This window comes from Cervus canadensis, chromosome 10, assembly GCF_019320065.1.
Source record: "Cervus canadensis isolate Bull #8, Minnesota chromosome 10, ASM1932006v1, whole genome shotgun sequence".
Taxonomy (NCBI): Eukaryota; Metazoa; Chordata; class Mammalia; order Artiodactyla; family Cervidae; genus Cervus; species Cervus canadensis.
In genome coordinates this window covers 28,680,645-28,693,999 of record NC_057395.1, presented here as the reverse complement: position 1 = coordinate 28,693,999, position 13,355 = coordinate 28,680,645, and the positions used below count along the sequence as shown (strand labels likewise).

Here is a 13,355-nt window from a genome sequence, read left to right as displayed (position 1 = left end):
GTTCACATCTGAAGTCTTAGTCTTCTGAGACAATGCCAAAATATTACCTCTCTGCTTCAATCATTACACAGGATGATTTTTTCCAGCACTGACCTGGTATTTGGGCTTTTGTTTGGATCATGCCTTTTACGCTTTCATTTCTAGATTCTCTTTCTTTTTTTCTTTCTCTATAGTAGAGTCACTTCTACTGGCCTCTACTGACAAATGGTTGCTTCTACATCAGTGGATAATTTCCATGGCCAAATAGTGCAATGTAAAATCTGATGATTTATACTTAGGTAACATTTCCGACTTCAAACCATGAACAATAACAGTAAAGGGTGCTTTTGACATTAATCATTCTAATCAGGACTTTTTTAATGATGAAAATAACGTTGTAAACTTGAAATTATCAATAACTCCATAAAAGAAAACATTTTCATAGAAAAAAATTAAAATCATAAAAGAAAAAAGAGCTTTATTATTTCTGATTGGACAATACCTGTTTTAATTGCATATTTTAGAGTTGTTTGGCAATGCATCAAAATTTCCTCCAAATTTTGTGGTTGGTCTGCCAATTCCCAATTATATTCTTGAAGAAGCTCATTAGGGTAATGAAAATCAATCACTTTGGTTGATCTATCAAAACTCTTCACCACATACTGAAGCAAAATGTCCATAACCTCTTGCAGAAATGCCAAAGTGGGCCTTTCTCCATCACACGCTGGTAGCAGATCTAAGAACGGAATCAAAATGCCATGTTTTAATTTTACAATGAAAATATCCAGGCAAGTTCTTCATTTGACACTTTCTCTCTGAACCGAGATTTTATGTTAAAAAAAATCTCCTGGAAAAATAGAGCATCTTCTTTAAAGGGGAGGTATTTTTCAAAAATGAAGGAATGAAAAAACTACGATTTCTTTCCTAATCCCAAATTATTTCTTGCATTTCAGTTCACAACTAATTTGCTTCCTTTTTATATCTTTTTTTTTTTTTTAAGAGAATATACCTCCATTCATCTGTTTCGCAGGGGTTCTCGCTAAACGGTATTTCTCAATAAGTCATCTTAAACGATCACTTCAGGTCAGGAATGTCTGAGGAATGCCTTTGGGTAAATCGGGCAAAATGGTTCATAGGAATTTTGTTTATTATTTGGCTTATTATTATCCTATCCTACCACAGAATCTCTGGCTTATTAACGAAGGCCCGCTGTTTTCAAAGTCAGTGTGTGTGTGTGCGTGTGTGTGTGTGTGCGCGCGCGCGCGCGCTCGCACACTGGGTGTGCACACTGGGTGTGCAAGCACCAGAGTAAAACTGCACGGTTTCACGTGAATCTTTCTCCTGAAATCACAGCTACAAATTACTCTTGCGATCTGAAGACATACAAAGTCTAACCTATTTTGAACAAGAAACTACATCACACCGGATGCCTCGGGGGCACGGAGAATAGGACCTGAAGGTAGGGTACGCCGGGGCGCCTCGGCCACCCGGAGACCCGAGGGCGGCGCTGGGCGCAGAGCGCCGCGGCCCCGGAGCCCGCCTGGAACCCCGGAGCCCAGAGCCACGCAGAGGCCCGGGTCCGGGTCCGACCGAGGGGGCAGGCCCAGCGTTTCTCGAGGTCTGCTCCCGCCCTCCACCTCGACGTCCCGGCTCAGGCTCCCGGCTCCGGGTCCCTCCTGGCTACGGTGGACCGGACAGGGCGAGGAGCAGAAGCTCCCGGGACCCCGCGAGGCGCCCTTACCTGTTGCGTGTAGAAATGCATAGTTGACCTCCGCTTTGGAGCAGCTGCAGGGCTTCTGGTTGCAGGCGCAGGCGGCCTTGCGGGAGGTGGCCCGCGGGGGCTGGCTCCCGCCGCTCTCCGCCGGCTTCTCGGCGTCTCCGTAGAGCAGGGCTGGGCAAGGACAAGGAGCGCGGACCTCGGTCAGCCGCCCGCCGACCCGGCTTCCAGCCCCCGCCGCCCATCCCCGGTCCCTAAATCAAGAACACCCGACCCCTGACGGGATGCGGAGGTGAGAGGGTGGCTTTGACCTCCTCGGGCTCCGCGGTGCCTGGCCGTGTCCGCCTCCCTCCCCCGGGCGCCCGCGCAGGCACTCACCGCACAGTTTGTTTCCGATGCCGCCGGTGAACTTCTGGGCCACCTGACACCAGGCCCTGGCTGCAAGGAAAGACAGGTGGGAGGACAGCGAGGCGGAAAGAAAACGGCAGACACACGTGTGAAACTTCGTTCTTTGTGAACGACCTCATAAACCCGGGCTCCGGGAACGGCTGCCTTCCTGGCGCCGGCATAGCGAGCAGGTGCCAGAGGCGGCGGGAGCCTGGCGACCCGGCCCGACCCTTGGCTGTTTCCTCAGAAGAGACCCACACTGTGGCCCTTTGCACTTGCCTTTCAGGCACCACTCGGTTAGGGCAAAGTCTCCTTCCGGCCTCGCTTGGGCGAGTTTTCCTCGACACCCGAGGCCGTCCATTTCCTCGCAGTCTCTCCTTTCAGATCAACAATTCTCTCCTCTTTCCAATTTTCCTTTTCCCCACCACCTCTCTCTCTCCAGACACTAAGACGGTGGCAGACTCCCAGGCCCAGGAATTCGGTATCGAGGAGACACCGCCGTGTTTAGAGGTTCTCCCAGATTCCAGCGGAAAGGACCAGAGGGTCCCTGGGCATCTTACCAGGGGGATAAGAGCCTGTGGGGTTTAGTCTGTTGGGTCATCAAGGACCCACCCCGAGGGCAGGGCTAAGCGTCCGAAGTTTCCTGTTGCAGGTTGGAAAGCCTCCTTCAATCTTCCCCAGCAGATCCCAGACCGCCCGCAAAGGTCTCCGCCTGCAGGTCCCGTTTCTCCTACCTGTGCCGGGGTTCTCAGGATCCCCCGAGCCATCTTCAGATCCGAAGGACCAAAAGCCAGAGCCGGGAGATGCCATCGGCGCTGCGATATTGGAGCAAGACGCCTCCGAGTGCAAACTGCCGGCGAGCTGCCCTCCGCTCCGCCCTGCTCGCGCGTGCGTGCGTTTGTGTGTGTGTGTGTGTGTGTGTGGCGGTAGGAGGAACACCGCGCGGGGTCTGGCGCGGCCGCACGACAGAGGGTGGGTGTCACACAGGGGCAGGAAACGTGCGTGTCGTGTGCGCGCGTGTGTGTTGGGATTAGAGCTTAGAAAAGTGGCAAAGCTCTGAAAGCTTCGGGGGGGTGAATAGAGGAAAGGATTGAAGGGCCCTCACCGCCGGGAGATGGGAAAGCGCCCGAGAACTCGAGCGATTTTGAAGGAGAGGGAGCCCAGCCGGGATAGGCGAGTGGGCGGCGGAGGGAAAAACGGGAGGGAGGGAGCTGAATCGTGAGAGTGCGAGGCAGACAGTGCGCCCGAGCAGGAGTCAGCGGGAGCGGGTGGGAGATGAGCAGGCGACCCCTGGGCAGCGTGCGGCTAGAGGATGCTGGCGACCCCGGGGGCGCTGTCCAGAGTGCTAACGCGGCGGACTGCGCGCCGGCGTCAGCGCGGGTAGACCACAGAGACCTTGGCGAGGCGGGAACGGTGGCGGAGACAGTCTTTTATTTGCAACGATTGGTGTATTGTTTGAGGACTGGTTCCGGCTGCGGAGAAGGAGGCGCTATGCCCGCGCCACCTTCCTGCGAGAGAGAGCTGAGGTCGCTGTGACACCCCCCCACCCCGCCCCCCGGAGTCCCAGCGGCTGGGGGAATCTGGAGCGGTTCGCGAGCCTGGGAAGGGGACTGTGGGGGAAGGCACCTAGGCACCGATGGGCTTCGTCCTGCTCCTTAGTAGAGCCTAACTCCTGCCCACTGAGCCGCATAGTCTCCCCGAGGTGGGGGCTGGGAAACCTTTCTGCGCTTCAGAGCGCTTGGTCGCCGAGCCCACTGTTCAAGTTCTGACTGACGGCTTGGGAGAAAGACTGCTGATTGAGGCAATTAAAATTCATGCTGGAATCTATCACCAAGAACCTCAGGCTGGGCAGAGAAATAATACGAATGGAAACTTCTTGGAAGGAGGCAAGGAAGAACAACTAGAGCCAGCAGGATTGACTGCTGATGGCTGATGGGGGATGCGGTCGGGTCATTCGGTGACCTTGACCGGGGAAGGCGTGGAAGGGCCGCTGCTTACACGTCAGGGGAATCGTTGTGTGCGTGAGAAGCCTGCACAGGGTTTCCAATAAATCTGAGCCCTCCAAAAGCGGAAAGAAAGCATGACCTCCTTGGGCCCTGGTTTTATCGAGCCTCAAATCAATGACCACCTCTTCCCCTAAGGGAATCATCGCGATGGCGTGAGGTGGGGCGGGGCCAGACGAGAGAGTCACAATTTCTGGTACTTGGTGGGAAGGGGTTTCTCTTTTCCAGGGAAAGAATCTGCCTGAATGCAGGAGACACAGGAGTCGTGGCTTCGATTCCCGGGTCCAGGAGATCCGCTGGAGGAGGGCAAGGCAACCCACTCCAGTATTCTTGCCTGGAGAATCCCGTGGACAGAGGAGCCTGGTGGGCTACAGTCCATAGGGTTTCAAAGAGTCAGACAGGACTGAAGCAACTTAGCACGTGTGGACGAGATCATAATCTCTCCGCTCTTACATTTTCCTTTCTCAACAAGCTATTAAACAAAGGTGGAGGGGGGTTGCCTCGAGAATGTAAGGCCCGTTGATTTCGCCCTGCATTCCCTTGGCAGCAGAAATCAGTGTCAAGTACACCCTGCAGCTCCCAGGAGTGGGGAGAGAGGATGAGGATGACCGGCTGCATCCAACCTCCCAAGGCTGCACTCCCCTGCGTGCTGCTCCCCTGGGGCAGGCGCTTTTCATTTCCACAGTATGCACAGGCCATTCTTTCTCTGATCGCTGAACCAAGTTACCAAAACCGCTGCTAAAGCAGAGACCAGTGGATCCTTAGACTGCCATCCCTTGACCCTGGCTTAGGAAGGATGTCACAGGACCCAGGGTGGCCAAGTGCAAGCCCAAATCCTGTGCCCCAAGGCACACGGTGGCCTGGTCAGTTCTCTCCACAAAGCTTTGTCTTCTTCCCATGAGCCTGGAGGAGCCACAGGATCGGCGCCGTGGCTGCCAGATCCGAGCCTGGGTTTGGGTGCGGGGGTGCTGGCCCGGTGGGCTTTTGCTCAGCTCAGAGCCTGCTGTGCTGAGAAGTCTGCGCCAGGTTGCAGCCACCAGGTTAATAGGAACACAGGCCGGCATTCCACCCTCTTTCCCATGCTCCCAGCTCCCAGCTCCAGTGGATCCACGTGACATCTCCAGGGGTGTAAAGACTTCGTGGGTTGGCCGTTGGCAGGTGGCTCTGCAGCTCCTGCTCCTCAGCGAAGAGAGAAGCTGGAGAAGAGACCCATTCTTTGCTTAAATCCACTCCAAATCCTGCACATGTTTCACTTCAAGTCAGCAGGCTGGAGTTGCAGAATTTTTCTACAATGGATGAGTGTTTGAAAACAAAAATATTCTTTAAAATAAATGTTTTAAATGCACACAAAGCCTCGAAGAAGGGAACGGATTAAAATACAAGAAAGGTAGAAATTGCAACACCGAATTTAATAGATTTTTTAAAAAAGCAATGACTTAAACTTCTTCTCTTTAAATAAACTGCATTAAATCAGAAACTCCAGAGTGTTTTGAATCTAATGGTGATATCTACATTTTTATCTAACACACCCACTTCAGATGCACACAGTATCTGATTTGTCTTTCCTTAATGCCCGCCCTCCCTAGATGGGTAATTTGCTTTATAAAGACTTTCATTTCAAAAAAAGAGCCCGCTCTCCCCTCATTTGGGCTTGGGTTGGAGATAACAAAAGAGCTCTGGGAGGTAATAATTACAGTCATTAATTCACAAAGGAGGCAGCCACCGGATGGGGAAGGGAGGCGGGCCAGCACTGGGGAAGAGCTTTCGAAGGCCCTTCCTCAAATGAGGGAAGAGACTCAAGCTCCTAGGGCCGCCGGCTAGGGTTGGTTTCCTTGGTTGACCTATTTCTTGTCAGTGGTTTACCCAGAGATTGCCTTGCAGGCCTGCCAAAGAAGAGTGTCTGGTATGAATTTTCCCTGGAGTCCTCCCTTAAGTGTCAGAGGACAAAGAAGAAGAGATGGAAAGAGAGAAGGGAAAGGAGAGAAAATGAAGAATTCAAAAGAAGAAAGGAAAACAAAAACATTGCAACCTTTCATCGCGTGTTTGCTGCTCTCTGCTCTAGTCCCACTTCAAAAGGGGGGTGGTGTGGACTTTAGGGAGGGGTCCAATTGCCTCTCTCTCCAGCAACAGGTCAGGCTGCCAGGGGTCTGGTCTGTGGGGCCACTCTGGAAGCTTCGATTGAACAGGACTGGCAAAGAAGCAGAGCTGCTTTTGTCCCCCTAAGGCCTCCTGGTGGTGGGTGGACAGGTGAGTAGCGGTGGAGGGGGCCGGGAAACCTTGGGTTAGAGATGCCCCTCCATCTCCTCCCTGCAGGGCTGGTCTCCTGGGTGCCTGGACCAGGCCCAGCCCATACCCCAACCACAGCCCTGCTGTCGGTCCACACCCCAAAGGTGGCTCCTCCTTCCAGGTCCCAACCTCCATGGAGACAGAGGCGGGAACTCAGGTTAAGGAGCAGGGCCTGAGTGCACTTGGCCTTGGAGCTCAGCCCTGCATCAGTGGGAGGCTTCCCCTTGCGAGGGGGCCCTTTGTAAAAGGAAGAGGTTGTTGGCATCATCACTGGGGACCTTTCGGTGCCAGCTGCTTGGGTTGGAGAGAACCTTACCACCCATCGGAGAGCACCGCAGTACACGCTGTTAGCCAGCTGCACATGTGCTCTCACTCCCTCCTTGAATACTTTCCCCAAGACCCCGGCCCAGGGCAGGAGCTGGGGTGCAGGAGCTGGGGACTCTGGCAAAAGAGATATAACCCTTCCAGCCAACTCGGTCATCCAGGAAACCACTGCACCTTCTTCCCTCTCCTGTTCCAGGCTGCACAGACTCGGAGGGCATCACATCCACAGAAGAGCTTAACCTGAGTTTTTTAAATAAAATGCAGCCAACTGAGGAAGGCAAACGGGTTGCCTACCCACCACCATCCCTTCCATCTTAAATACACCAAAACTCAGAGCCCAAAGACAGCCCCACACCTGAAGACTAGGAGAACCTTCAAAATCGGACCGCTCAGCTCAGCGGTGGGACCAGAATTTTTATTGTTGTTCATTCGCTCGCTCAGTAGTGTTTGACTCTTTGCGACCCCCATGGACTGCAGCACCTTCACCATCTCCCGGAGTTTGCTCAAACTCATGTCCATTGAGTTGGTGATGCCATCCACCCATCTCCTCCTCTGTAAGGAAGCCACCTTGGTTGGGAAGACTTTGAGTGTGTGAGAGGGTGGGGCTCCATGCGTGTGGGCGCTGTGTGCTGCAGGATTTGGAGTCTTGTCTAGAGCCCATGTTTGTGTCTAAAGTACGGGGGCTTTTAAAGTTAGAGGTATGTTCGTTTGGGATGGGGGCAGGGAGCGATGTTATTCGTTGATGTTAGACAGAAGGCACCGTCTCCCCTCCCTGGGCCGTGGCACCTGCAGAGCTGGGCAGCGGGAACCTGGGCCCTAAGGGGAATCCGGTGGAGCACGTCCTTTCCAAGGCATTGCCTTTATTTGATAGCCTTAAAGACCAAAGCAAGGGAAAGCGCGAGTTTGGGATGAAGTTCATCTTCAAAGTCGGCCCCGCCCCCCAACCCCCGGTGCTTTGTCCGCTTCTCACGGACTCAACCCCTCAGCGAGGACCCTGCGGGCCTGGCAAAGCCGTTTCCAAGAAAGAGGAAACCTTTGAAGTCACTCGAAGGAGAGATGAGGGGTCTGCGAGAGCTCAGGCGCAGTCGTGTCCACGGGAGGTGTCGCAGAAATGAACAAAGAGACACACTGGGGGCCGGGGCCAGGGACGCCCAGCCCGGCGGGCGGGCTGGTGGGAGAGGAGGACCCGCGAGCGCGGAGACGCCGCGTCTGAAGGGCTCTCAGTTCTCCGAGCACCAGCAGCTGGCCCGGGCACTCGAGGGGCCAGCACAGCGGGCAACCCCTGCGAAGATCAGAGCCGCGGCCCCAGTGTCTGATGGCCCAGAGCCCCAGGGTCCCCCGCTTTGGCCCCGGCAAGCCCCATAGTCTCGGGCACATCCCGACGGCGCTGACCGCGGAGCAGCGGGGCTACACCTGCTGAACGAGGCGCCGGCGCTGGGAGGTTTTGCGCAGGAGCCTCCTGTAGTCGTAGGGGTTGGCGGCCGGCCCGTTCTCCTCCTCCACGCCGTCCTCCGCCGCCCAGCACCTGCGAGCGAGACCCGGGACCCAGCGTCAGCGGCGCCACCGCGCGCGGCGCTTCCCCGCCTACCCCGAGGCAGGCGGGTCCTTCTCCCACACCTCCCACCTTCAGCGGGCGTTTAAGAACCGCACGTTCAAAACAGCAAGGCAGTGACCAAACCGATTTGCTGTATTTCCTCAGCAGGTTTGCAAAACTCCTGAGGGAGGAGCAGATGGGTTGGTGGAACCTGGTGAAGCCTAGTTGTCTGAATGACAGCTAAGTAAAACATCAGGTGTAGTTCAGAAAGGTGAGCTTGGTTTGGCTTGAAATAATTCACAACCAATAAATACTTCAGTACCTTCTTCTTAAACAGGAAACTCAAGCTGCCTCTATAGACTATCATTTTGCAAACGCTCAGTTCTTTCTTTTAAAGGAAGCGTGTTAGTCACTCAGGCGTGTCCGACTCTTTGTGATCCACGGACTGTTAGCCCCACCCCCACCCCCAGGCTCCTCTGCCCATGGAATTCTCCAGGCAAGAATACTGGAGTGGGTTGCCATTCCCTTCCCCATGGGATCTTCCCAAACCAGGGATCGAAGCGGGGTTTTCTGCATTGCAGGCAGATTCTTTACCGGCTGAGCCACCTAAATGCTCCCCCCAAATTGGACCAATCACTCTGTTAGCTTTTGCAATGTTTCAACATCTTCAGTGAGGCTGTTGGGCCACCTTCCTGAAGCCACTGCTGGGAAACCCTGCCAACAATTACCTTTGGGTTCTGCAGCTTGCCTGGGGGAAGCAGGGAGCTCCCTAAAATGCAGCGTTATTCATCGATTCATTTATTCATGGAGCACCTACTCCATGTAGGTGTAGGTGTACACAAGTCCCTACACTCCCAGGGTTACAGTCTGGAAGGCGAGAGGACCATGGACAGCTCCAGTACTCCAGGTGGTGAGAGTTGCTCTACAAAGAAGAGCCAGGCGGATGGGTGTATGTGTGTGTGTGTGTGTGTAAGCAATTTCATAGAGGGTGATCAGGAAAGGACTCTCTGATGAGGTGACATCTGATGGGAGACCTGAAGAAGGGGAGGAGGGAGCCAGGCAGATCTCGCAGGGAAGGGCAGCCATTCCAGTATGACAGGAGATCCCCATTATGGTCCTAAGATGACAGTGCGTGTATTGTGTTCATGGCACAGCAAGGAGGCTACTACGGCTGGAGTGGAGCAAGTAATGGGGAGAACAGCAAGGGATGAGAGTGGAGGAAGGAGGGGACAGTGTGGCAGGCAATGTGGAGCTTTGAGACCATGGCAGGGCCTTGAACAAGAGAGACACTGGAGGTTTTGGAGTAGCAGGGTGATTCAGTGGAAGTAAAGAGGCCTGTGAAAAGACTGGGCAATAGTCTAAGCAAGCCTGAGGAGCTGAGAACTGGTCAGATTTTGGTCATCTTGGTAGGTCGATCTGGAAGAGTCCACTGAATGGATGTGGGGTGTAAAAGAAAGGAATTAAGCATGTCTCCAAGGTTTTTACCTCAGACAACAAGAAAAATGAGGTTGCCATTTAATGAAATGGGGAAGGCTGCTGAAGGAGTATATTTGGGGGGGGGAGGTAAAAGATTTTGGTTTCAATTGTGCTAAGTTTGGGATACTAGATATTCAAGAGGAAATACTGAATAGGCAGTTGGATATATAAGCCCTGATCTCAGGTAAAGGTATTCTCAGTTTGACAGTTTTAGGTAAATAGATGATATTTAAGATCATGAGAGTATACCTTGATAATACAAAGGATGAGACTCTCCAGTGTTGAGAGGTCAGGCAAATGAAAAGAAATCAGCCAAAGGGAATGAGAAGGAGCAGCCAGTGAGAGAGTAGGCAAACCAAGAGAAGTACTTATTGTCCTGGAAGACAGTGAAGAAAATGTTTGAAGAAAGAACATCACATGCTACTTATAAGGGTGAGATAAGGATTAAGAATCATTTCCAGATAGGATGATCTTGGCAGGGACAGTTTCCATTGAGTGATGGGAATGGAAACCTGAGTATGGTGGCCCAAGAAAGGATGGGAAGAGAGGACCTGGAGGAGGCAGGATCACACTTATCTATTACTTTTCTGCTATAATGAAGACCAGGAACACGGGTGCTCTGGAAAGTAAAGGTGGACTTCCAGATTGAGTCAAGGGTGCTTTTTATGATGCATCCAATTACATCAAGTTCACAGACTCTCAGAAATGATTCCGTAAAGGGAACAGACATTCAAGATGTAGAAGAGAGAGGGGACAGTTGCAGGACAATGTTCTGGTGAACACGGAAGGACTAGGATTCAGTGCACAAATGGAAGGTTTGGTCTTAGCCAGGAGGACAGACACACGTCCAGCTAATTACTGGCTACCTGCCACCTGCTTCCATTCATTCAAATTCACAAGACACTCAACTCTTCATTGCTGTTGTTCCTGATACCCAGACCTGCTCATACCTTCCTGGTATACTAATGCTAATATTTGGGGTGTATGTGTTCAAAATATATATAAATAGATGTAATAAATTATCAGAATAATGTAACAATATTTACATATAAATATGCACTATATATTGCTATATGTTGGAGAAGGAAATGGCATCCCATTCCAGTATTGCCTGAAGAATTCGATGGACAGGGTGGCCTGGTGGGCTGCAGTCCATGGGGTCACAAAAAATTGGACATGACTGAGTAACTAACACACACACATATTTCTATACAGTATAAATATATACAAAGATGTAATATATTTGTTTATAAAATAATAATTTAAGATGTATAAGATATATAAAATATTCCAACAGATAGTTTGGCCTGAAGCTTCTCTAACTGTCCCCAAAGATCCTTCAGAGCTGTTTTTCTGTTTTGTGTCTTATTTTAAAGCCAAGATCCTATCAAGGTTGATCTACTGCACTTGGTGGCTTATCCCTTTAATCTTCCTTAGTTTAGAAATATACCACCTTGGAGTTGCCTGTCAGCATGGTTAGATCAGTATACTTTCTCTCTACAGCCCAGCTCCTCAGATATGGACATAAGGATCTTCTATCTGTATCTTATGCATCCCTGCATTCATTGCATCTCTCCTTCCTCTAGCACCCAGCGTGGGTGCCTAAAGTCATCAACTCTAAACGCACAAAGGCCTGTGCTCAAATTTTACTTCCATTACTTATTATCTAGGTGACTATATGCAGTATGAAACTTTGCAGACTTAGCCTCCTCATCTATAAAAAAGGAAGGTGAGAGTAACGCCCCCACCTCCTCCCCAGCTCCTGGGAAGAGTAAATGAGATCAGAGCAAAGACAACAAGATAAGAGCACAACTGAACACTCCTCTGATGCGAGCTTCCAGCTTCCCGTCCAGTGAACGCTGACTTCACATCCTTAGATGCCACTGGAATGTCAGGATAGAACACGTTCACAGCAGATGTGTGTCTGCTGCTGGGGGAGGGGAGAACACACTGGAGAAGAGGCAGACTGGCCTGTCAAAATGGGGAGCAGCTAAGTCAGTGAGAAGCCAACTGAGCCGGGATCGAAAGCTCTTGGATTTTAGTTCACGCACTCAATGTGGGACATCGGGCACGTCCTTTAATCTCTTGGGCACTTGGTATTCTCCTGTAGAGAGTTCTGTGGTTGGACCAGAGCATCTCTAAGCCCCAACCTGTTAACAGTCCTCGGCTCTGAGATGGAGGAATACATCTTCTTTTGGAGACAAGGGGCAGAAATCATAGTTCAGGTTGGTTCTGGACATGCAAATAAAGAGAATGACGGCCACCATTTATGGAACAACTCGCCGGCACCATGTCTGGCATTAATCACATCCGCATTCATCATTTCATCTCTCCAACAACAGGGAGAGGCAATTAGTAAATCCTTTTGCAGATGTGGAAACGGAAGCTTAGAGAGGCTCAGTAACAAGAGCAAGGTTACTCAGTAACTAAGTAGCAGAATCAGGACCCAAATCTAAGACTCTAAAGCCTCTTATCTTAACCACACATCACACTGTCAAAGAGGTGGGTGAGGCATCTGAGTGCTCTGGGCCAAAGGATGTTCACTTAGAATGTTGGAAAAACAGCTTTATATTGCCTGGTGTTGCTCTCATTTTTCATATACCACATGTCCATCTTGTTAGTGCCCTCAATTTCAAAACTTTACCAAGAATTTTTTGGGGAAAGAAAAAAAGATTCCCCAAATTATAAGAAAGCTACAAATGGTTTGAGTTAAATATCAAAGCTGGTGGCAAAGTGAAAATCATATCTAAAATACACATTCCTGTATGAAACGTTCTCCCAAATATTTTTTTTTTGGTCTGACATCATTGATTCTGAGAAATTATATAGCACCATCGAGAAACCAATAAGTTCATAAAATCATGTTGGTTAGAGCTTAAACACAGGTTGTGGCTACTACTGAAGACAGTTATTGCTTACAGTTAGTATGACCGTGTCATTTGTCATCCAAACCGAGGTATTTTAAAAGGAGATTCTATTGATGATTGGAGAAGGCAATGGCAACCCACTCCAGTACTCTTGCCTGGAGAATCCCAGGGACGGTGGAGCCTGGTGGGCTGCCGTCTATGGGGTCGCAGAGTCAGACATGACTGAAGCAACTTAGCAGCAGCAGCATTGATGATTACACCAAGAAAACAAGTAAACACTGAGACTGTGCTAGAGAAACTGGGATATCTGATTACCTACCGTAATCCTTGACTTTACTTTTAAACAACGTATCAATCACAAGATGCAATATTCAGTAAGAACACTTTGTCATTAAGCTAGCAAGCTTAATCGCTTCAGTCATATTCAACTCTTTGTGACCACATGAACTGTAGCCTGATTAGTCCATACATAAATGAAAGTGCTCTAGAAATGGAATGGTGAGTATAACATTAAAAATGCCGTACTTTAACATATATTTATTACCTTTCATCAGCTTTGAAACATTGGTTCTGGAGTTCTTGCTGTTGTCTTCGTTCTCTTAAACTAGGGTTGTGGTCCTTTGGTCCAGGATGACTGGGCAAAAACTCCTTATAATAGAAATCCTCCAGATCTAATAATTTCCCCTGACTGCAAATGACCAAACACACCATAGTATCAGGCTGTTTACTCACCAAAACTTATGAGATACTTGGCTTCTTCATATAAAGTATTAACATTCACA

The 13,355-nt window shown here is 50.6% G+C and overlaps 2 protein-coding genes across 8 annotated transcripts in view; both read right to left on the bottom strand.

The window, feature by feature from the left end:
• Positions 1-3,581, bottom strand: part of GAD2 (glutamate decarboxylase 2) — a 66,184-nt gene extending 62,603 nt beyond the window's left edge. Inside the window, exons 1-4 of the mRNA XM_043480369.1 lie at positions 2,818-3,581; positions 2,075-2,134; positions 1,721-1,870; positions 482-715 (exon numbers count right to left, since the gene is read on the bottom strand). Of these exons, the coding sequence (XP_043336304.1) occupies positions 482-715; positions 1,721-1,870; positions 2,075-2,134; positions 2,818-2,893 (520 nt within the window). The 5' untranslated portion in view covers positions 2,894-3,581. The remainder of the gene's footprint in view (positions 1-481; positions 716-1,720; positions 1,871-2,074; positions 2,135-2,817) is intronic.
• Positions 3,582-5,481: 1,900 nt separating this feature from the next.
• The window catches only part of MYO3A (myosin IIIA), a 179,921-nt gene continuing 172,047 nt past the window's right edge, over positions 5,482-13,355 (bottom strand). For 6 of the 7 annotated variants that reach the window (XM_043479923.1, XM_043479920.1, XM_043479919.1 and 3 more), the window contains 2 exons: positions 13,118-13,261; positions 5,482-8,221 (listed from right to left, as the gene is read on the bottom strand). In XM_043479923.1, coding sequence (XP_043335858.1) covers positions 8,104-8,221; positions 13,118-13,261 — 262 coding nt within the window. In that variant the 3' untranslated portion in view covers positions 5,482-8,103. Of the gene's footprint in view, positions 8,222-10,985; positions 11,939-13,117; positions 13,262-13,355 lie in introns of those variants that run through there. The other variant, XM_043479924.1, reaches the window with a different exon arrangement.